General features: G+C 41.0%; 1 protein-coding gene across 2 annotated transcripts in view; it reads right to left on the reverse strand.

The window, feature by feature from the left end:
• Positions 1 to 24,556, reverse strand: part of PLPP4 (phospholipid phosphatase 4) — a 53,273-nt gene extending 28,717 nt beyond the window's left edge. Inside the window, exons 1-3 of one of the 2 annotated variants that reach the window (XM_027655305.1) lie at positions 24,143 to 24,486; positions 6,251 to 6,359; positions 2,383 to 2,473 (exon numbers count right to left, since the gene is read on the reverse strand). In XM_027655305.1, the coding sequence (XP_027511106.1) occupies positions 2,383 to 2,473; positions 6,251 to 6,359; positions 24,143 to 24,198 (256 nt within the window). In that variant the 5' untranslated portion in view covers positions 24,199 to 24,486. Of the gene's footprint in view, positions 1 to 2,382; positions 2,474 to 6,250; positions 6,360 to 24,142 lie in introns of both variants that reach the window. The other variant, XM_027655306.1, reaches the window with a different exon arrangement.
• Between the last annotated feature and the right edge of the window lie 542 nt (positions 24,557 to 25,098).

Consider the following 25,098-nt stretch of genomic DNA (forward strand, 5'->3'; position numbering starts at 1 on the left):
TGTAACTTTGGATTCTGACAGCTCCATGAGCTATTTTCTCATTGGGCTGCTGCCCCAGATGCTGCACTTCAGCAGCACTCACCCATAAAATCTTTGCCTGAGGATGCTATAGATCATAAAAATGTGTGTCATAGCATCTATTTTTAAAGTTTAAAAAAAAAAAAGTAGGTCCTTCGTCAAAGCAAAAATAAGGGTTTTCTCAGATTATAGCAATAGCTGCCAGCAAAAATAAAAGAACAACTCAATCCTAGAGACACTCATATTGTCAAAAAAAGTCTTCCTCTTTCCACCTCTGCTCACAGTGACCACTCAATTCCACGCTCTTTTTTCCCCCCTCAGTTGTTTTGTCTCAGTTTTTGATGGTAATTGCATGAGGGAAATTTTCCACATAATCAAATGCACGTGACCAGCAAGGTCACAGCACTAAATTCCCCTTTTAAAAAATACTTTGGAAAACTTGCAGTATAATTTACTCTTTTTGCTGAGCTTTGTCTTGATTATTCATTGCACCCCTGACTGAACCACACTTTCACTGTTGAATATTCCTCACGATGACAATCGAGGGATCAAATGACAGTGTGACTGTAGGATGATAAATTCAATTTGCTCTCATTTTGTTCCCTTTAGGAAATATTTATATTGCCCATTGTATAATCCAGCCAGTAAGAGATTTAGGGACTTCCAAGGGAAGGTTGAAGGGCATCTCCATGTAGGAATTTAACTCCTCCTTACCCCTGGTGCACTGAACCACCTTCTCTGCATTAATGGCTGTATGAGGGGCAAAGAATTTTCACGTGCTTTTAACTTTTTTTCTTTCTTCTACGTGTCATGCCCAGAGAAATTCCTTTGCAGGGACTTCCTGATCATTCATCATGAACATTATTTGCCAGATCTCTGCAAATCAGCAATGCTCCACCACAGCTAATGAACCTTCACATCACCAGACACATTAATACACTGACTCCTATTAATGCAGAGCACACTTGAACAGAAATAAGCCACAAGAAGTTCCACACTTATGGTACAAACTGAACAGAACATCAAGGCTGGTGTTTCCTCCAAGTCTACGTAGCAAGAGGAGTGCTGGGGAAGCTGGCAAGTTTTCTCCTAGACATTATAGAGGGTGTCAAATCAGAAGGCAAAACAGCAGGAAAAAAAGTGCTTTTAGAACAAAAAGGTGAGAATAAGTGATGGAGAAACTACCCCAAGTTCCTTTCATTCTTTACACAAGGGGGAGGGGAAGCTCAGAACTGTGACTGTGTGCATTTTATGAATGAAGGGTTTTTTCTACTGAATGGACTTGTCAGGAAAATATCACTGTAAGACACTTCAGAACTTACTACAAACGAGTGGCAGCAGCCAAAACAAAACTGGGATCATTTCACACTTGTGCTAGAGCAGCTGGAGAAAGAAGGAGCTAAGGGAATGCAGCCTTGTGCAGAAAGATTTTTCTCAGGCAGATACATCATGCCATTTACATCCCATCTAGCTAAGGCAAGGCTGAGTATTGCTTTGGTTTTACTATGTAAGGGCCAATAAATTAAAGTGTAAATTAGCCAGGAAAACAATTTCAGAACTATGCATATTTCAAACATAATGCCAACAAAAACATTTGCAGTTCTTAGTGCTTCAAAGTATCTTCCGCCAGTGGAAGTGCTTTAGTCAATATTGGTCTCTGGCAATATCTATGTAAAAAAGATCTGGGCATGCATCACTAATACTTCAAAGGACAGGCAGAGCCAGAATTAGCTGGAACAGCTTAAGACTTACCCTCCCCATTGTCTACCTGTTCCTCTGCTCGAATTTTCTGCCCACAGCCTTAATCAGACCTGATCCAAAACAAGCCATTGCAGTTCACAGCCCAGGATAAAGTGCATATCCAATTCCATGGGCAGTTTAAGATGAAAGATCAGCTTTTAATTAGAAAAGCTGAGCCAAGATCACGGATTTTGCAATGGGTAACAGTAAACTCACTGAGAAGCTCAGAGGAAACAATGAGAGGTGTAAATTCCTACACTAAGCAGTTGAATCTCACAGGACTTCCCAGTCAAACCCTTAATTTACAAGAGCTGCAAGTATAAATAAGAGGTAAGTAATAGATGGGGTGTGACAGAAAAATATCCATCTGAACAGTGTCTCAGATGGACTTGTCTCTGCTGATCAAATTCCAGGCCTTGCTAGCTGGATTGTGGAATTAAGGCATAGAATTTGTCCATCTAGAAACACACCTAAAACCAAAGGCTTTTGTGAGATGGCTTGCACAGAAAACTACTGTAATGGGCTGGAACAGAGAAAGGTTTTCTTCAAGGCTTAGACCACGGTTGGAATCAATCTCCAAGAGCTATCACACATTTTCCATCTCTGAAGTATGACATACTTTACCTAAGAAAGCCTCTTTAATTTCAGTCTTGTCTGTTCGACGGATTATTTTCACCACAAAGATGACTGCGAGTGGTGTGAGGAACGAAATGGCCTGTAAGAGATAACAAATACCATGTGTGAGAGCAGCAATCCCCTTTCAGTCCAGCTGATTAATAATTAGCTTCAGTTAGCTCCATTTAAACTGGGAAGCCGAATGATCTTTATCCAGCTCCTGACCTTCAATAAAATGGGATGATTTGTCTTCGAACACATTAAAATTCTAACACAGCCGTGGGTTATAATTGATTTGTAATTGCCTAGAGCTGCATTTAAAGTGTCAGCTTCTCAAATGAAAAAGTAACAGTCTATAATGCCCACAAAATTCATACACAGACCTTGTACATTTTTTCCACACTGAGCATTGCTGCCCATCCAGGCTGTGTGCTCAGCAGGATCCTCCTCAACACAACAGACTTCAGCACCAACTTCCCAGCATTTTAAAATGTTCTTTAGCTTACTTTTTGTTTTCTTTTTAACTGCCATTCTTGAATGCATTGGGAAAATCATGTCTTTATGATCCTTTTGTTTGCAAGTGCTGGATGTGGAGCAAACTGCTTGAATTTGTTCAAAAGCAGAAAAACAACACCTGAGCACCTACAAGTGCAGTCCCTGGTTAAGCAGAACCTTATTGTTTTATTGTCAGTACTGCAGGGCAGGATTCCTCCTCCAAGGAACCTGAGATGGCATCTGTGCATCAAAGCACACCCCTGGTTTCCAGGAACAGCAGCTCTTATCACAGAGCAGTCTGGGCTGGGATGATTCACTGTAAATGGGAGCCAAAAGGTATTTTGGGCCAGTGTCTGCCTGCTGCAGTCTGGCCTCCCAGAGCAGGTATTTACTGCCTTTCTCCAGAGAGACACATGAGTTTGTCCCAAGCACAGTACCAAGGAGTTTTTCATTACCAGCTTGCCATGGGAATTAGGATTTTGTTCCCAACTGGCCCTTCCATCGTCCCTTCTGTCTCAGAGTTTCAGCTGCAGAGGTGAAAAGCAACTTGTATTTATGCTTCCTGCTGGTTCCAGCCTAAATTAACCCATTCCTTTCTTGACCCTACAAACCTCTTCACCAGCACACTTGTTCAAAAATAAATCCCAGTCTTTCAAAAGCATTTATTCTCTTAAAGAAGAGTGAAAATGACTGTTTTCTTGATTATTAGTTTGTTTGGGTTTGCTTTTTTTAAAAAAAAACAAGGCCAAAATTAAGCTGTAAATGGCACATGGGATGCCAGGGCTTAAGTAAGATTGTCATTTTTACTGAGGCTGAACAGTGCCTTACTTCTTGAAGAGCCCCCATTGAAATAAAAACCAGAGAGGACAGATATGACAAAAGATGTGTGACTCAATCTTCTTTTCATAACACAGATTAATCCCAGTCCTCATTTTATGCTTTTAGAATATCTGAGTAGGCAACAACATGAAAGTGCACTGTATTTGTTATTTTGGCTGTGCATCTTGCACCAGCTGCCCTCACCTATATCTGTAAAATATTATCTAACCCAGCGAGCCACACACATTAAAACACAGTCTGGAGTCTGCTCCCCTTATCTACATTTAGAAAGGCAGGCATCAAGTTTTGTGCAAAAAGATGCACCATTTCTACTTAAAATTCCCTTCTGTCTCCAGTGTGTGTGAGATTCAAGCTCAGATGCCAATGCCACGATAGTGCTTCAGAAACGTTCACTTCTCTCCATCCTCAGTAATAGTTTGATTTCTGCTTTCAGAGACAGAGAGTGAAACACAAAAAAAAGTTAAAGCAAAATCTGGAATTGCTAATTTCTTTCTAAAAAGTAAGGATTGCCAATCAGGAAAGGAAAGAAGAAAGATATCTGCATCCCACTGTTGAAAAACACGTCGAAATACAGCCAAGGCCAATATCAGTGGTGGTTTAATGGAGTTAGAAATCTTTTGAACATGCAGGAGCAGCAGAAAATATCAACAAAGAATAGCATTCAAGTGGCAGCTTGTTCCAAACCACTTTCCAATCAATCTTCAGAAACCTGGCAAAACTGCAGATTTCCTCATATTTCACAAGCACGTGAATTTTTGAGAGAAATGAACTATTCATGTCTGCAGCACATCACTGTTCCTTACACAAAAGCATTAGCTGGAAGGTGCTTTTTATTCTGCAGCAAAATGCACATACAAAGAAATCTTGGCTTGCTAAAGCCTCCTTTTTTTTTATTTTGCAAAAAAGATTCTGTATGGTTCATCTCTTTAACAGATTTGGCAACATTCTGATGAGCAATACTCTCCTCACTGCATTTCAGCAAGGTGGTTTTTTTTCCAGCAGTGAAATATTCCAACATTTTCCTGGCTTTTGTGAAACGTGGGCAAAAATCTCTCTCATTTATTATAAATCCTGGCAAGTCAGAGAGGTGCTGAAGTTACAGGGACTCCCACACACTTCCATGCACTCAAGGGAAGTTGGCAGTGCCTTAAACTTTCCAAGACAAGGAATATCCACTGATAGACAGAACAAGGCTCAGAGCTTTCCATCCTTGGCTACCCATGCAGGAGTCAGCTTCATCCAATCTGGATTTCGGTTTGGAGTATTCACAACATTTCACTTCAATTCAAATCTCTCCCCATATAAATTAATCCTGCAGTTCACCTCCTGGTGAGCCACAGCCATACATTTCAATATTGGAGTACAACACTAGTGGTGAGAAATTGTTTAGGTAATGAAAGCTTGTCATCAATGCTAGAGTTGGATTTTTCTTCTTTTTAATTACATAAATTAGAAAATTAAAAAAAAATCTAGAAATTAGCTCCATTTCTTAATTTCAGCAGCAGTTCACTGAGTTACTGATATTTTTAAAACCTGAGCCAGAAAGGGAACACACAGTCCATGCAAAAGTTGCTGACACAGAGTTGCCTGGAAGTCCCACCCACCATGAAGTTTATAAAAGCTGGCTTTGGGAAGTGCTCAACAGGGAAACGTATTACAGTTATATCCCAAAATTGTGCTTCCCAGTGGCTACTGCCTGGAGAACAAGAGGATGGACTAATGATTATCACAACTGATTTGAAAAACAGTTCCACCACCTGCAGCAAACCCTGGGCAATGATTCACTGTTGGCTCCTGAACTCTTCAGTTACAAACACAGATCAGAGAAATCATGTAGCAAAGTAATGCTCAGCATAAGGAAAAACAACAGAATCCAATTCAGCCTTTCCCAGCACAACAATTTAACGTTTGGTTTGAGGTTTGTTTTTGCTTGTTTGTTTTTCATTTGTTTGGGGTTTTTTACATAGTTCTCTTCCATTTCAGGAAAAACATATATTTTCATTCATCCAGGCTGAAAAAGTCCACAGTAGAGTTGTTTCTTAATTCAATATAAACAACATGTTGGCAAATTTAAAAGCAGGCCTTCAGCCTCTGTCTTAGAAGGCTGGGATACATGGTCACCTCATAAAAGGACTCTTTGGAGTCAAGTATCTCAGTGTCTAACACACCTAAACCAAACTGGATTTCAGAATTTAAGCACTTAACCCAACAAAAGCATGGCAAGGTTTTGTCAGGTCACCCAACCAGCTAACTGAAAAAGCTTCTCCACTCATTTCTCTAGCTTTCCTCTAAGCTAAAACCACCTTAACTCTTAAACTGAAAAATCAACAGTCATAAATTCAGCCACCTGACAACGCTGCTTTTTACAAACTCCCCATGATTTGCTACGTTTTGTCATTTTGGACATCCCTGGTTTGGTAAATAGTTCTCTTTAGAATTAAAGGAACATCCCTCTGCTTTCAAAAGATTTCCTGCTGCTCAACAAATGAAAGTGTTCTTAAGTTTGCAGCCATCAAATGACCAACAAGCCTTTAGTACTTACAAACATGAGACGTGTAGGGATGTTGTCTGATTGCACCAGAGGATTTTTGTACAGCCAGATCTCTTCTGGCTGGATCACCCGCTGGAATGGATCCAAAAACTCTGTAAAACTGAAAACAACAATTAAAGATACAAGTTTTTCACAGCTGGAAATGATGGCTAAAAACCCCAGAAGAGTTCTGCTGATTTAAAACTTCCCCCAAAGTTAAATATTAAATTGTCTGTATTAATACATTGCTATCCTACCTCATGGATTTTTAGTAATACAACCTTTAAAAATATACCCTTCAGAAAATGGCTTTTAAAAGTCTATATTCCACCACTTAAAAAAAGTTCCATAAACATTACTGTGGAGAATAAATTGCCTTCTTTGTTGTTTGCTGGGGGTTTTTTTTGCAGGAAAAGTGTGCAAATAACATTGTGGGATTAGATAAATCCATGTAGCAGGTCTTTTACCCTGAAGAAATTTTATACCAGATATCAAATCCAAAATGTCTTTCAAATGCCAAGATTCAGACTTTGAAGCATGACTGTTGTATTTGCAGGATCACAAAGCAGGGATAAAGAAGCAGCCCAAACAATTCCTTCTACTGATGGAGAGAACAGATAACTTCAGAGGATATCTCCAAAAGACACTTACTCCTAAAACAGAATGAGCTGTCAAGCTTAAGAAGAATCTAGGTATGCCAGAAAAGTCTCATTCTACCAAAACAGACTGGTTTTACTTCCATTATTATGTCATTTAGCTCTCTTAGAAAGAAAAAAAAAAAAATTCCAAACAAGCCAAAAACCCCCATGGTTTTGTAATTGTATTATTTTGAAATGAAGAGCATCAAAATAAAATGTTGAGGTTACAATGCTGTATAGAAAGTAAATTATTTGTGTGGGTACCTTTCCTCATGCACTGAGAGGGAAAGCAGGAATTGTGATCTCTGACTGTATTAAGATTCAAAAACCTTTTATGACTGCATAATTTGTCTCACTTCATTTAAACCATATTCCTTTTTCCACCCAGTCCTTCACTGTTCTTTAAGTTTTTTAGGCTTTGAAGTCATATAAAACTTCCTGGGAGGTTTGGCCTTTGCTTTGCATTGCTCATTTCAGGTCTGGTTTATTGGCACTCAAAGAAAGGCTGTGGAAAGAAGACAGAGGGACCAGTTTTCTGCAGACTGGTCTAACTTAGTGAGCCCAGCCAGAACACAGAAGTGCAACAAAGTTTTTCTTAGTGTAAATTTTCCAAAGCCCAAGGGCTTTAAAGCTCTCCTATAATACCAGGTTTTATACCAGTAACAGGCACATCACCTGACTTTATCTGTAAAGAGAAAAAGCTCAAAGTGATTTTTAAAGTAGAGTAAAATTAAACCATACTTATTTATGCAACTCTCCCCAATGAAGATGAGTCCTCAAATCCAGCCAGGTCAGCTATTTCCTAAAAAACAGTCTTACCCAGTCTTCTGGGTCTTGGGAAATCTTTCTTTTTCTCCCTTCTGAGGGCTGACCTGCTGTTCTTTTTTTCCTCACTGTAGTCTCAGATCTCAGCATCAGCTCCAATTTCCAGCCACACTCCTGCCCATGGGGGCTTGGAACTGGATCATCTTTAGAGGTCTCTTCCAACTCAAAATTCCCTATGATTTTCTGACCCCCTTCACCTGAGGACAGTCAGACTCCCACCAGACAGAGTGTACAAAAGAGCCCAACTGGCCTCTCCTTCCTTTCCTTTCCTAAAGGAAAACAACAAAATCTGAGGACCAACCACGTCAAACACACTCTTGTCACTTGTAACAATAGTTATTTTTCCTTCACTGACCTCCATGGACAACAAGATTATTCTGGAAGCTTAAAGAGCCTGGTACTGCAAGGAGAATATTTGCTATTATACTCAGTGCCTTCAAATCCAGAGTCTGACCCTGCTCTCCAAAGAAGGTGCAAGGGGAGCTTCAGAAGTGTCAAAACACTTTGTTTTGGTGTTTTTCAAAAAGAAAACTCGAATTTTTTAAGTTTAAAACTCGATTTTTTTTTTTAAGTTTAAAAAACAATGGCTTGTGCAAGACATGAAAGTGGAAGACATTTCTAAAGAACAGTTCCAGGAAATAAACAACTTCATGTATGAAAAATTCATTTCACACTTCTCTCTTCATCTAGAAAAACAAAGGTCAATTCCTAGACCATGCAAGTAACTTTGGTTCTAAATTTCAACTGAGTCCTAAAGTATATTATTTTTGGTTTCAGTCTTTAAAGATATTGATGGCAATATAGAGAAGCAATTAACAGCTGGTTGAAAGGGTTCAGTTGCTGAGTAGGGTCACAGGCCTGGGTATGATGCACTGTCATGAAATTTAATGCCTTTGAGAGCAAAATAACAGATATGCTAATGAGATGAAACTATAATAAATAATAAAAATATACCTGATTTCAGCGGAGGACTGATTTTCTAATTAATATATACTCATCTGTACTCATATAAAGAATGAGTAATTTCAACAAATCTATCAATGACAGTAATCATTATTATTATTTGATGTAACAGCAGCAGTTCTGTATCCACTACAAATATAAATCTGATTATGTATTCATTTATGTCTTTGACTTTTGTTCTGAATGTCTTCCAAGAACAGTGTTCAAATATGCTGAAACAAATGAAAAAAAAAAGAAAAAATAAAATTCCTGAAACTGGGTAAAATAATTTCAAAATCACTATTGAAAGAGAGAAAAAAGGTAGATGCAGAAGGCTGCAGATCCCATCTGTGTGAACAACACAGAAATAGAAAGTAAACAGTTAAAGGAAAGTGACTGTATAAAAAGAAATCACTTTTTTTTTTTTAATCTTCTGAAAGAGCTCAACAGCTAATTAAATTTTTATGCCAAGACTCATAAGAGAACAATTCTCTTCTTTTTTAAAGCTTCACCAATGGGTGGCTGGATATGAGATTTCCGTAGCTTGAAAGCAATTCCCCTTGTACTCTATTAAACAGTCATGAGGACACAGTGGTTTCTAAGCTGCCTGACACTTGGTGATTTATGTTCCTTCATCCCAACCCAAAGCACAGTCTATCACTACTCCTGAGCCAGTACAAGCTTGTTTAAATGACTAGATGCTACTAGGAATTACTGTATTTCTCAGATAAAGAAAGCTGATTTCCAGACATTTTCTATTATGGCTGGAATTACAAACTCAGCCACGGAATGTCCCCTGGGGAGCAGGTGGGCAAAAAAACCTTATTTTGTATTAGTATATAAAAATTTAGTCTTAGGTTTTTGGCCTGAGATTTTCTTCAGATTTACCTATTTGTCCAACATTTTTAACAGTTTAACAGGCACGATTTTGAACACTTCAGCCTGATGATATTTATATTTCAGGTATAAAAGAACTTCCATGAACTTCAAGAGCCTTTAACTGTGACTTTCAAAGCAAGCTAAGGGAAACAGGAGCCCTAATTCCATTAAAAACACCCCTGAACAGCAGGTGCCCAAGTCTCTGCAGTTGCTTTGGACAATTCCCAGGTTCATTAACTTCATTTCCATTTAACAGCATGGAGCCCTTTTAAGATCATTTCATGCAAGCACCACATCACAACCAGACCCAGGTAAAAGCGCGTGGAAATTTCGTGATAATATGGACTAATAATGCTTTTTTGGGGGGGAATTTTTATGAAACCATTCACTGGTAGTGCATGAATCAAACATTACATAAATATTTTGACCATTGCCTGGCCCTCAGCAGCACAGCCCTCAGCTGGTTGGCAGGGGGAGAGTGGGAACCAGGAATTTTTGCCTTTTACTTTGTCCCTTGCAGACAAGGCTTTTCCCAAGTGACAATCCCTGAGAGGACAGAGCAGTACATATGGGATGGCAAGAAGAGAAGGAACATGAACTCGAGGGAGCTGGGATTTACACGAAGTAAAAACAGGGGATAAAGACAAGATAAGAGATACTTAAGAGTGCCACAAGAAATTAATTTAGAAGAACTATAGTTTGAAAGCAAAAAAAAGGACTACTTCTCCTTTCTTCTTGGACTCTTTTTGAAAGAAAGGAGAAAATCTAATGTAATATATTATTTTACTGTAGAAGAAATAATTAAGTTGTTATATATATAAGTATGTAAATAAACCCTGTAAATATTTCCCTTCCCCTAATACCAAGTTGTATGTGTCTGAAAACTTCTTCCCTTTCACATTAGAACAAATCGTAACAACCCCTTTAAATTGGCCTTTTTTGAAATTCCTGTGTTTTTCAAACCACCACAGAGTGTGATCTTTTCTAAGCTCCACCTATTGATGAGCACATCTGATCCTCCAGAGCCTTTGCATGCGAGTCCTTATTGGAGCAAGCAATGAAGATAGAGCAGTGGGTCATGAACCTCTCTTAGAAAGCACCTCTGAGGGCTTGTGGAATAAAAAGTTGGGCTCTGACCACCACTCCCTGCCTGCACAACTCCTGTGTGAGCAAAGCCACCGCTGCCTCTCGCACAGACCCAGGTCAGCTGGGACTGTACCACTGGAACTCCGCTTTGTACTTTCTTTCACGGGTATTTCTTTGAGTATTCCCCAAACTGGGTCTCAAATCTAGTAATAAAAGCTTTTATGGTGTATCTGCAATGTTAAATTGTGCAACAGGTTGTCCTGACACGAAAACTGCGTGGTTGTGAGCAGTGTCAGGGGTGCTGGAGTTGGTAGCAGGCTCTGTATTGCTTGGCTTATTTACAGTGTGTTTACACAACACAGAACTCAGTGAGGGATTCTCACACAACAGATTCACAGCCCCAAACTTTTGAAGGAAGAGCCATAAAACACAACACATCATAAGGCACCACAGCTGAGAAGATAAGAATATAAGCCAGATAAGAAGATAAGCCAGAATTTGCTTTAGGGGTTTCCCACAAGTGATTTAGGCTAAACAGAACCTAAACATCCATCAGCTGTGTACATTGCATTGAACACTGTTTATCCACACCCTCTCTGCTCACATTTAAATCCAGGCCTTCAGCTTATCCATGCTTATAGTGGGAAATGCCTTCATGTCATGTCATTTGATATACCTGGAGAGAACAACTTATTTCCATGCCATGAGAAAACCTAGGCTTGTTTATTCCCTATGGGTAATACTGAAGAAGAAAAATGTAACTTCTTGGTGGTTATTTCACAAACTCCCGCAAAGACAGACAAAATATGAAAAGCTTGAAGTGGTGTGTGGCTGGAATGCAGAATTCACAGAACTGAAGCAGAGAGGAGAGTGATGAGATAAGAAACAATGCCTGTGGTTTGTCCCCATCATCCTGCTCCCCACGGAGCTGGAGGAGTTCAGATTCTGAAATGCTGCTGTCTGTGCACATCAGCACGATGAGACAGCTTTGTGCCAGCTCAGAGGTTACCTTAAGGAAAGAGATCTGAGATATCTGATACCCAGAGTAATTTGGGAAATCCACAGCTCCTCAGCCATGAAAAAGGGGTACACAAATAGGGTCAAGACTCAATTATTAATAAAGAACTGCAGTTTCACCAAGGAAGAAGCTGCCATGAATTAAAAATATAACTTCAACAACATAAACTTTAGTTGGATAGAAGAAGAAACCTTCCCTGTGGTTTAGGCACAATACTGGGTATCAAGAGATTTGATGTTTTCTGCCACTGTTTCCCAAAGGTAGGGAAAACCATTCCAGCAGGAAGTGTCAGTGCCAGTATCAAAGCAAGACTCCTAATGCTCCAGTTTGCTCTGGACTGGTACTTCCAGATGCCAAGTACACCCTGCTGGCTGGCAAACATTCAGCTAGGGAAGGAAGAGCTTTAACCTCTCCACAGAAATCAAACAAGAGTTATTTAAAAAATATATTAGAATTTATATTGCAACAGATGCTGAATGCAAAAGAAGCATGTACACCAGAACAGAAACCAATGTTTTACTAGTTTTATTCTTCATAGGCTTTTATGGAGATGTGCTATTGCAAACATCATTTTTAGCTGCACTAAAATCAATCAAGGAATGTGCACTCACACTGACATGGAAGCAGCTGCATCAATAAATTATCTCTACCTTCTTCACAGCTAAAAACTTTTGTTTCTCAGTACCATGCCATGCAGTGTATACACTTCCTACTTCTGATTACCAATGTACAATCCTAACATAGAGCTTTATGGGGTTTGAGTGTCCTGCAGGATGCAGAGTAGTTAATATTCAGCAGGAACACCCAAAAAAGAAAATTCAGAAGCGTTTTTATTGCCACAGAAATGAGATCTGATGCCTCTCTTAATTTGCAGTAACCTCCTGTCTGTAGGTACAAGTATTTACAAAGGCTGGGAGGAGTCCAGGCAAGAAAAAAAGTTGCAGGAAGCATTTTTCATTTAGTCCCTATTCAGTGCCCAGTACTCCTGTGGGAACAGAGCAGGTTCATAGATCTTTTTTAACTCCTGTACTTTTGAGAAGCCAGAAACAAAGGTTTCACACCACTCCCTAATCACATTTGATACTCTGATCTGAAAGTATACAGCCTTCCCCACTTTTAATTCAGTGGGTGCACTTTTATCCAGAGAGGAGCCAAACGTCAATGGAATTAAATCCTGGGACTGATATAGGCAAAGGGGAAGAGCAATGGTTTTGGTTTTCTTATTTAAGGTCACTGGCAAGTAGATGACTGGTTCCTGAGGGCAGGTTTGGCTTCAGATGAGTCACTATGACTCAATGGAAAATATATCTGAATATTTTAAATTAGCTACCAATTGCAGTGTGACATTTAATTAGCACATATGCCCACGTTAGCCCTTCAGATATATGAGAAATCATTTTGATTAAGGAGGGATTGAAAATAAATTCTGATGCAGTTTTACAAAAGCAGATATCACCATAGCAGTCATACTTCCCAGCTGTGCTGAAAAAGGCGTTTTTTAGTATTTTTCTTCAGCTTCACTAGCAGGTTTCCCAAATTTGCCTCACACACCCATTGATTTTACAGAGATCTACCAGGGTATGAGTTCTCCCAAAGATGAATGGCCACTCTCTTTACTCTCACCCCAACCAGGGTGACCTGTGCTATTACTGGTCCAACAAAACCAACCATGATGCAAGGCAGGTTTTTCAACCAGGATGTGTTTAACCAGGTGATGGAGTCTGTGCCAGTCAGGGTCTCTGAATTACTGTTCCTAAATCTGCTACAGCACCTGACTCGTGCCACAGGTACCCACACTGAATCTATATCTGAACAGAAACAGGTTAAAACCTGGCCCAAAACTTCTGCTTGAATTTTATCTTCCTTCTTGTGCCTTCTGAATTCAAGAAACAATATGAGTTACAAGAATCAGCAAGGAGCCAACAGCTGAGGAGTCTTGGCTCAGCTAAAAGCCCAAATCTTGAACTAAAAACTATATCGATTCACAACAGGAGTCCTGCAGCTTATATATCTCATTTATATGTTATTTCATATGTCCTCAGAATACCTGCTATCAAATAGTAAATGAACAATCTTTTGAAAAGCAGAAAAACAAAGAACAACCTGGAGTTTTAGAACCTAATGTTAGTTTTCTTAGTAGTACTTAAATTGTATTTCTACTGTTTATCTCAAGCTCTGGCCTTTGAACTCCCTCTAAGTAAACAATTTCCTTCCTGTGACATAATTTAAAGCTAAGAAAGGGAAAGGATTATCTGAGCATGCATGAACAGCCCAAGAACAAGGGGTTTTTGCACCTGAAAGAATCCCTAACCTTCCAATCCATATGTTCCCCTTGCTTAGTGGCTGAGCACTTGGAAAGCAAATATCACTGAGCATCCTTAGTGCCACTGTGAGGTGACTGACTTTAGAAAACTCTCACATTCAGTGGGATTAAAAATGGCTTTCCAGGCAGTAAACTACTTAACTAGTTTAGATACACCTCTTCACCATCTTATCTTCCCAAAAGCAGTGGAATATTTGGAAATGAGCAAGGTGAAAGGAGGAAAGAGGGGAGAGCTGGTCATGCTGCATTGCAGCTTCGAACAGAGGAGCAGGAACCAAGGGTGGCTATACTGAAACAGGAAAAAAAATCACTGCAAAATGACTCAAAGTCACATATTTTGGCTTGGTTTTAACTTTTAAAACTTTCTGTGACCTGAGATTGAAAGTGATCTTTGCTGTCACAGAAAGAGTTTTACAGAAATAACAGGTATCAACAAAGTGAAGACTACTGGTTCCTGCTTTCATTGCATTATCTCTCATTTTAGTTAATAAAAAACGTGATTTATGGTATCAATTGCTGCCTCTGTGCTCTGTTTTTATTAAATATACTCTACGATACAAAATATTCCACAAAAGCCATTTTAATGTGTGTTTGGGGAGGAGAAAGTAGAAGGAAAGGAAATGCTCAGTATAGGAACACTGGTGTAGCTGTTAGAAGTGTCAAAGCTGGCAGCTGTACATGATCTTAAAATGAAAACCAGAATTCATATTACATGCTTCAATCAACTAAGCACATGTCTGAATAATGAACCAACACCTGAGGGATGCAATCTCAATAAAAGTGAGGATTAAGCAGTATCAAAAAAATTGTCCAAAAAAAAGTGACCAAACACATTTTCAGATCATTTTTTTTGGATTAAAAACTCAGGAGCTCATAAGGAAGTGGGAGAGAGGAGAAATACTGAGGCCCAGTCTAGAAGGCTCCAGCAAGAGTTTCTTTGTGTGAAATTAAAACATTCATTTTTGTTCAAACATAAGCAGACTGTCTCAACCCAAACTGAAATGAAATGTTTTGTTTGGGCACCCATTCAACTTGCTTAAATAAAAAAAATGCATTTTAAAATAAAACACTTCGGTATTAATTCCGAGACACTTTTTTTGGCCAAGTTATTTAGTAAATGCAATACAAATTTACAAGTTTGTTCCAGTTTTTCCTTCACAGTTGCTGTAGGCAATGACTTCCTTTTTCTCTTGGGATTAAAAAAAAAACACATGATCTGTTTAATGATATTCACAATCAAATCCAACTATATTAAAACCACTCAGCTCAAAAAAACTTGTGTGAGTACTAAATGTTCCAGGGTATTAGTAATTATTAAAAAAAAAAATAGTAAATTATAATAGTGGGGAATAAGAACATCACTTTTTGCATTTTGTAGCACTCACCAAAGTCCAATAACAACAGTTACACTCCTGGAAAGCACCTTGGCCAGCAGATGAAGGAAACTATTAATGTTCTCTCTGCAGGCTGTGAGAGTACAGACAGGCTATTAGGTCTGTTCTCCCATTAGTGAAAATTGGCAGCTAATGAAAATCTAACACTTTATATCAAATGGCCCTCTCCTCTGTTGTTTGCCACTTGCAAGGCTCTCACCACACAGGCCACAAATCCTTCAGAGCTGAACTATTCCTGAGCTATCATTTGCACCTCCATTATATCATTTACACCTCCATCACACAACCCGAAGAAGCAGAAAAACTCTGCACTCTAAACAGGGTAAAATGTTGACCTGCCAAGACTGCAGAGTAAAACATTTCACCTAATCTAGGATTTCATTTTCCCCCCAGTCTCATCAGTGCAGAATATTTAGCACACAGACTCCGGCATCACTCAGATTCTGTTCAGTGTTTGCTGAAGTTTTCTCCAGATAACTCCATATTGGTGCTACTGTTTCCTCTTCTGCCCATCATGATGAGTCAAAAATCAAGACATTTTGCTATAATGTCTTTAAACTTTTCCCTGCACACTGGGAAAGTTTCAGGCAGTATAAACCTCAGGCCATTGAGCTGATTTTTTTACAAGACCACCCAGTCTGTCTCCTCACAACAAAGCAAAACCTGGTGTAAAATACACCCAAGACACTTCAGTGTAACTTGCTTTTTAAAATTTCCTTTGGTGGAGGATTCTACACGTGCCTCAGGCACTCTTATCACAGCACTCTGAGTCCTCACAATTAGTTGGTATTTCCCCACGTTCAGCCCAAGTTTCCCTTGTTACTATTTTAAAAGTCTTTTCTTTCTGTGAAATTCCCAAAGGACGTGAAGAGCAGCTTGTCTTCTTCACACATCTTTATGGAGCTGCTTACACGTGAAAATTACTGCCACGTCCCCTCAGATTTCTAGATTAATCAGCTCAATTATTTCTACATTTTCTCAGAAAAACCTGTTTTCTACACCACTCTTACCATCTTCCTCACTCCTCCCCAGCTCTCTGGAATTCACATACATAATTAATCTTAATCATCCACTTAGTGTGAAAACACCAGTTGTCAACCCTCTTACTCTACCCTACAGCAAAACAATTTCCACTTATGCATTTTCTCTATAGGCACTTTTAATTAGAATTCAGTGGTATTTTAACAGGGAAAATATTTAGCCATTTGGATGGTAAAACTGTTTTGTAATGCAGAGAAACAAACAAATACAATACCCAGTGATGGCAGTAATCTGATTTTCAACAGAGAAATAGTCTTAATCTATTTTTTTTTTTTTACAGAATCATCTCAATCAGTGACAGAGTTTCTTGCATAGCTTTCAGACTTTGTCCTTTAATCCTTGCCAATATGGATGTGGCACTCAAGCCTCCCCGTTCAGTGTCAGTAAGGTCCTTACTGCGCAAAAAAAGTTACAAGACACACTAAATATAATCCTTGATCCACTTTTAGCATCAATAATTCTGCCAGCTCTTTCCAAGTACTCACTTTTCAAAGTCAGTGACAGACTGGGAGACCATAAAGATCCTGATTTATTGTGCCAGATGAGTGCGTTCTCAGCAAAAAGATCGTACTTTTTATTAAAAGTCTTTCCCATCAGAAACACAGTTGTGTCCTATCTTGACTGTGCTTAGGTCGAAGTATAAAAATCAATTTATTAAAGAAAAATTTCCCCTATGAGAACCCCACCAGTCTCAGTAGCATTCTCACTATAAAACACTCTCAATTGGGCCAGCAGCAAATAAATACACATGTCAAAGTCTGTGAGTAAATAGGATTCAACAAGAAGAGACACAAAGTCACCATTTACTCCTCAAAAAATCTGGAGCAGATGCTTTGGCATTTACAATAACATCCTTTTTTAGTGTGGATTCAGCTGTGAGTTTAGCCATGGAGATCCCATTCTATTAGCAGGACAATTAGAATTCCTGCCATTAAATCCCCTTCCAGCTTCCCTTCCCCCCCTCCCACGGGACTCGGGGAAGACAAATGAAATAAATTTGTTCCACAATCTAGAAGTATTGATACAACAGTCTGTAAAAACAGTTTATCTTTTGCACTGACCAAAGTCTGCACAAAAAGACAGGCACATTTTCTCCTGAATAACTGTTAGCAAAGTCAGTAAAATCCTACCCTAATAAATACAATATGAAAATGATGGAAACAGAAGCTTCAACAAAGTGGAACACCAAGTATCTGAACACCAGGTTGACCCTGAGTGGATGCCAAGTACCCACCAGAGCCACTTCATCCCTCCCCTCCTGGGCTGGATGGGGGAGAGAAAATACACTGAAAGGCTCTTGGATGGAGATAAGAACAGATGGAGATCACTCCACAGTTACCACCATGGGCAAAATAGCCTTGAGGAGGGGAAACCAGTCTAATCACAGTAGGAAAATGAGAAAATAAAATCTAAATCTCAAAACACCTTCCCCCCCTCACCCCTCCCCTCTCCCAACTTTACTCTGATTTTTCTCTCAGAGAACGAGGGGAACGAGGGCTGTGATCAGATCATCCCATGTTGCCTCAGCAGTTCCTTCCTCCTCAGGGGAGGGCTCCTCACACTCTTTCCCTGCTCCAGAGTGAGGTCCCTCTCCCAGGGACAGTTCTCCATGAACTCCTCCATGAACCCTTGCCCAGGGCTCTTCATGAGCTGCCCCAGTGAGGGTCACAAGCCCTGCCAGGAAATCTGCCTCACACATCAGGACAGGCACAGGGTTATTTGGTTGTGTGCTTTATTAAGGTCCTATAATAAATATTTAGGGCCTATTGTTTTTACAGTAACCTGTCAAGGACACAGTGCTGAGCACAGTTAAAATTCAGGTTACTCTGTGATATATCAGCTACATTCAGGGAGTTACAGAAGCTCCATGTCTGACTCTCCCATCACTTCAAAGGTACCACAGACTCTGCTGCTTGCCAGTGGAGCTCAATATGCAACCTTTGATACGGGTTCTCAGATCCTGAGCACCAAAGAGGCTGTCTTTTTTTATAGCAGGTCTTTCCCTTAACTCTTTGCTAACCCCAGTCAGTGAACTAGACTTCAACCTGTGCCACAAAACTAAATTTTCCCCTCATTTTAACACATCAGTTATGGTTTACAACAGTGCACCTATTTTTAAACAGGTTAGAAAACATCTTAGTGTTCTCATTTCTTATTATCATTACTAGCTATGAAATATGAGAAATAAAAATATGATTTTTATACGTGTATCACGAAGTTGTAAGATATTCAAGTCCCAGACTGGGACTGGGTATCAGGGACTTTTTCAGCTGGATAAGGGAAATATAAAGTTCCTAAAAACTAGAATTTTTCGGGACCATGTGAGAATTTTGTACACAAGGGGTTCTTCTCTCTCTGGGCTAAGAACAAGGGAAGATCCATCATTTTTGACAGAGGATATCCAGCAGCCAATTGAAAGAAAGGGAAAGCCCCTTTTCAGAGAAAAGAAACCTTTTTAGATAAAAATTAATATATTAAACTTATCTGAAAAGGGTGGGGATTTTGTGAAACTATAAAATGTATGGAATTTAAACCAAAAGTGTCTTTTCCCCCAGAAACTCAGTGTGAGAAAGACCCAATGCATTGAATAAATTCTTCCTTGTTTCTTTGTTCCCTGAGTTGATGCCGTCTTTCTAAATTTAAAAAGAGGGATATTTCCCACAAAACCAACACTGAAAAAGCTCTCAAGTTGTTCAAGGGTGTTGGCTACCTCACAACACAGAATTTATCAATTAAGAGAAGGAAGGGTGAGCAAAAGAAGTATTACTCTCACTTTCTTGGTGAGAAATTAGGGTACACAGAAATGAAGTCCAAAACTGTTTGGATCAAAAGTCAAAACTCAGGTTCCAAACAAAGTCAGAATTATCAGATATTCAAATTGAGAAGGTAGGACACAAAAAGATCAAGAAGCTCAGGTGGCCAAACACCTACTTCACTTGGAAACCTTCAGCTATAGAGCCCAGGCTTAAAAGGTGCTTTCAATTCTTGGTCCAACTGATTTGTGTAATTTTGGAGTGTTTGAGTCAGAGTGAGGAAATAAATCTGAATGTCTCAGACTGGTGAATTCTTCTCAATCTCTTTTTTGTATGTTCCCTACAGATCTCCAGCTCCTCATGATTCTCAGCTCAGTCTATCCTCCAAACATGCAGTCAATATGAGAGAGAAAAGGCAAGCCCAGCCTGTGAGAAGAGCAAAGTAAAACTGCAGCATTGTAGAATTTCCTCAGGTGATTGATTTTCTGTCTGTGTTAACAAGACAATATTTAGTGTCATTTATAAGGGACGTATCCACAATATCCAGATCACCACTCCAGGACAAAGAGAGCTACCTAGAAGAACTTTACATGTTAAATTATTTCATGCATATTCATAACCTGATTAAAATCTTAACACTGTAAACATGCAGAGAAACAGTTTTTATTTACTTACACCAGAATCTGACCATGGCACACACACAAAACATGTCAGCATCAGTCAATCCTGCAAACTCACATGTGTGTGATGTATACATGTGTTTACCTGCAGATAAACATTTATTCCCAAGGGAGGCTGCTAATGAGACTGTGCTGTAGGGAAGATATCCAATTACTCTAAATGACAGTCATGTTTTAATCACATCACATGCCCTGAAGAGCTCGAGTTTTGACGAAGCAATCCCCGAAACACTGTCTTTTTAATCAATTCAATATCAAAATATCAGCAATATGCTGTTGACAAGTCATTGGGTTAAATATACTACAGCACACCCAAATTCCAGCTTCCTACCAAGAGACAATGGTGTGGCCTTCTAAAACTTTTCAAACAGATGCACAAAGTTTTCCTTGCAAGAGATACCTAAAAGAGACCATTGTGTATTCTGCTAAGAAACAAAGACATCCCTCAGGCTCACTCTGAGCCACCACTCATGGAATTCTTTTTAGGACAGATGAGAAACATGGTTTTAAGGGCATCACTCCTGTGTAAAAATACCAGCCTTGCTCACAAATCCTTTTACAACTGGCTTATCTTAATAAAAAGAAACCAGTTAAAACAATTTGCTTTCCTCAATCATCCTCTAAGTGTCAAATGCCACTGTGCACGTGGATCAGATGAAAGACTGGCCACATTTACCATGTTTTAGCATTAATCAGGCATCTTAAGATGCTCCAGGTCATAGGAATAAGTACAGAAATTAAGAAAACAGAGATGCAAGACTCAAATTCAATCATTCTTCAAATTAGCACAGGATATTTTCTGTAAACAGAGTACATCCTTATAGTTGTTATATTAAACAATAGACCATTTCTACTTCTGAAACTTTACGTCAAAAATTTCACTTCTAAAAAAAATTCAGTTCTGTATTCACATATATTTCTTAATAAACAAAAACCTAAACGAAAATATAAAGTGAGAATTGATTAAAGCCAAGGTTTCACTGGAAAATATTCCATTGTGCAGTTTCAAATAACAACGTAATGGTCAAATTACAGGATGAGAATTTTCTTCGCCTAGGAAGTAGCAAACCATCTACCTTCCATCAAATCACTTCAGCCCAGTCAAAAGGTGCAAGGCTACATATTTTGAAAACTTAAAATTATTTTTTAAGAAACTGGGAAGAAAGAAAACCAGTTAAGAAACCGGGAAAAACTGTGGGGCAGAACAGAAATCTGTCCTTGCAATTTGTAAGGTGTACTTTGAGAGCTATTTTGCTGAAGGTACTCAACCAATTACCTATTTACCTTCTGAGACAAGTGTGCATTAAGCATATTTTTGACTGCAGCCACTTGTGTTTGGGTTTTGGGTGTTTGTTTTTTGGGGCAGGAGTTTTGTTTAACTCCTGCTTCTCAATTTCAGGCAGCTGTAGTTCTTCTAATAAATCTCTCCTAACTAATCCCTCCTTCAATACCAGTAAATCCTGAGGGCTAAAATGCGCTTCAGCACAGATCTCTCTAAAAGCACAGAAGCTTGAGTTGCTAAATTTCAATGCCTAATCTGGTCTTTAACAGCTAAGTGAACACTTAGCAACTGCCAAGAACACATCGTCTAGAACCGACTCAGTTGTTATCATTATCCTCCCTAAATGCCTGTAGAATTCAACCAAATCAACACACAGCCATCAAAAGTGTGTAATACTTCTCAGGCTGGGTATTTGCACGATGGAAGATATGTTGAATCATAACTATAGGTTTCTGCCTTTGGTGGAAGGATTGAAGTTGGTAATTATGGTAACTGGAGGAAAAAAAATGCCAGTCTTTAGTATAGAAAACATGGTTGTTGTTGCTGTAAAACACATCCTAATTGGCAATACATTCCATTTCAGCAATCATCAACAGGAGTTTCCACACCTCCATTTTTATGGAATGACATTTATTACCAAGCAAGGCTACAACATGGAATATGCACCTTTATTCTTTTGCATTCTATGGTACAAAATATGCCAGTATCTTACTCTGAGTTATATGAATCGTTAGGCTGAAGCTAAAAGACATCTGGGAGGCACAGATGGTTCACAACTGACAAATGGATGTGGAACCATTACCTTCAAGGTCAGCTTTGTAACACCACAAAGGTTGGTAACGGCCCAAAGTCATCAACACCTTATCAGAATGAGCTAATTCTCTTCTGTCCAGTTCCTCCTGGACAAACACCCGTGTCCCAGCTGGCAATCACAACAGGGACGAGCTCAGACCCAGACTCCACTCAGTTATGTTAATGGCATTCCTTTGCAAGGGAGGTGGAAAATGTGCAGCCTTTCCATTCCTAGAAATCTCTTCTGCAGTACAGCTCAGAGAGCTGCTGCCTGGATTCCAGTCCCAGGGCTTCCAAATTCACCAGTAAAAGTTCATTCTTGAAAAGATATTTCACTGAACTCAATGCTCCATAAAAATCCTTGCACTGGCTGTGTATAAAGCCACAGGAAATACCATTTTTAAACCTCTGTAACATAACAGCTTCAAAACATGAATAATTGCCAGTTAAGAAAACAGAGAACTATTGAGTACTATTTCAACAGCAAAAGATTACTTGGGTGTTAAGATTACCTGAATTATAAAGCTATTCTTTTGGGCTACTACAGATTATATTCTTGGAACCATCGCAAGCAAATAAAGTGAAGTTCTTCATGGAACTGAACACCAACCTGAATTTAGAATACTATAGTGCTTAGTGCTTTTAATGAATGCTCTAAATGACCTACTGAAACATCAGAATTATTCCCCAGAATTCCAAGGAGGAAGAGACGAGCTACATGAAAATGTTGGAGGTTCTTCCACAGGCATTTGCCATTCTTGGTGACTCTACCAAAAGCTTTTCCATCAGCTACCCCTCAGTGCATTTCAGAACCACAGCATAAAGAGCAGTGGAAAGTACAGAACCTTTTAGAGAGGAAATAAAGACAGAAGAGAAGCATAACCAAGAAAGGACTACTTCAAATGGGGCATGATTTACATATCATAGTAATAAGCATTACTATGATGGTGATGAGTTACACACACAATCATAGTTAAGAGAAAAGTTCTGATGTAGCATCAGACTCAGGTCTTGGCTCACCCTGTAAATCCATGTATTCCAGAAGGGAGTTCTGTTGAGAGGAACAGGTCTACTTTCAAAGTAAGATGCAACTGAACTGACAGATATCAAAGGTACCTCACAGGATTTTCAGGGTATCAAAGTTTACCCTAAAATGAAGATGATTCCACTTAATGAAACATGTTGCAAATCAAAGGATTAGCATCAATATCCCAGAGAAATGAACACCGAGGGGAAAATCAAGCACCAGTAAATTGGGCAAGTTCTTAATTAACCGTGAGAGGTTCAGAAAGGACTCGCGTCAAAGCATTCAGATTCCCCAGCTGTAAGTCAGCACCACAGCTTAATAGATATATCGCCTGCAGCTGTGACCATCAACCCCCGTGGTTAAGAAAACAAACAAGCAAACAGCAAAATCCGATTTCAGTGATACTTCTGAGAGACCACAAAGACTGAGAAGACTCATCTTTAAGCAATGGACACGCAAACTTACACAGAGCGGAACTTTTCTTTGCTCAAATGCACGCAGAACACAAACTGCCTGAGAGAAAGAAACGGGCACCGCTCTGAAAGGCAAGGGGGAAGCCTGCCTGAAGTACACCCAGCAAAACAGCACGGAACTGCTTTCTCCTAAAAAAGGCAGAGAGCGTTCCTGCAGCGGTAGCTGCACATCAGTCGGCAACCAGATTTCCCTGACTTTCCTCCCCACACCCCAGCGCGCGGATGAGCATTCCCAGAGCCAGCCAGCCACGTTCCATCATCTCCCGTTCAGCCCGAGCTCCTCGCTCGGCTCCAGCCCCAGCGCTGCAGCTCCCCGGTACAGGGTTCCCAAACCAGCTTTTGGGGCGCATTTACCAGCTGAGACATCACAGCGCAAACCACAACCCCCGAACCAAACCCGCAGCACGTTTGGGGGTCGCGGCGTTTTTGGGGTTTTTTTTTGGTTGGTAGCTTTTCGCACGCTTGTCTCCGGCAAAACCTCGAGGGGCGGAGAGGGCTCCCGGCTGCAATATTCCAAACCCCCGCAGCGCGGGGAGGAGAACGGCGGCAGCTGCCCCTCGCTCGGGTATCCCCCGCAGGGTCCGCCTGAGCATCGGAGCCCCCCGGGGCGGCGCTGGTCAGAGGCTGCGGGATGCTGGGGCTGCGGGATGCAGGGGATGCGGGACGGCATCCCAGCCCCACATCCCGCCCCGCTGCGAGGAGGGACGCGGGCACCGCGCGGCACCGGAGCGAAGTTGCTGCGGGTACTCACACGAAGACCCCGAAGAGCAGCACCCGTATGCCGATCTCGATCGCCAGCTCCCGCATGGTGGGTCCCGGCGCGCTCCCGCAGCCCCCGCGGCGCCGCCTCTCATCCCCCGCTCGGCGATGGGGGCACCGGGGCAGCTGTGCCGCCTCACGCTGCCCTCCCGGTGCCCCGAGGGGCCGCGCAGAGCCCGAGGCAGAGCCAGAGGGAGAGGGAGAAGCAGAGGGAGAGCGAGAGCCCCGCCGGGCGCAGCCCCGGCCCCGCCATCCCGCGGCTGCCGCGCTGTGCGGGGCGGGCACTGCCGAGCGCCCGCACCGGGGGAGGGTCCCGGGGACTAACGCCGTGTCCCCCCGTGCGGGGGCCGGGGATCCTGGAATCCTGGGGATTTCCCCTCCCCTCCTCCCTTTCCCCGCCCCCGCGGCGCTGCCGAGCTAGAGCTGGAGCTGGAGCTGGAGCCGCGCCGTCCCGCCCGCCCCTCGGGGCTCCTTTGCGATGCCCTCGGCGGGGGCACTGCGGGCTCCGTCCCCGCCTAACGCCGGGAAGCAGCTCGGTGGGGCGTAGGGAGCGCTTTTCCCTGCCCCGTTCAGCGCAGCGCTCGCCCATCCTTAGCTGGAGAGCCATTAACCCGTGGCCCATCAGTGCCCATCGCCTCCCACGGCACAGCCGGGTTTCAGCCCGGCTCCGGTGGCGGGCTGGGCAGGCGTTCCGCTCTTCATCACGGACTCCTGCTGAAGCCCTGCGCTCAGAAAAGATGGAGAAACAAAAATTAAACGGGGCTGGGGGGAGGGAGCACACCACGCACAGGTAATATCAGGTGTTCACGAAGACTTATCCTGCCGTGCCATGGGTAATTACACACCAGACCACCCGTGCTGGCACCGAGCCCGGCCCATTTACTTTATCTTTGCATAAAAGATTAACAACGTTTGAACGCATTCTACATCATGTATTTCCATAACAGG

Source organism: Corapipo altera, unplaced genomic scaffold, assembly GCF_003945725.1.
Source record: "Corapipo altera isolate COAL_440 unplaced genomic scaffold, ASM394572v1 180, whole genome shotgun sequence".
NCBI lineage: Eukaryota > Metazoa > Chordata > Aves > Passeriformes > Pipridae > Corapipo > Corapipo altera.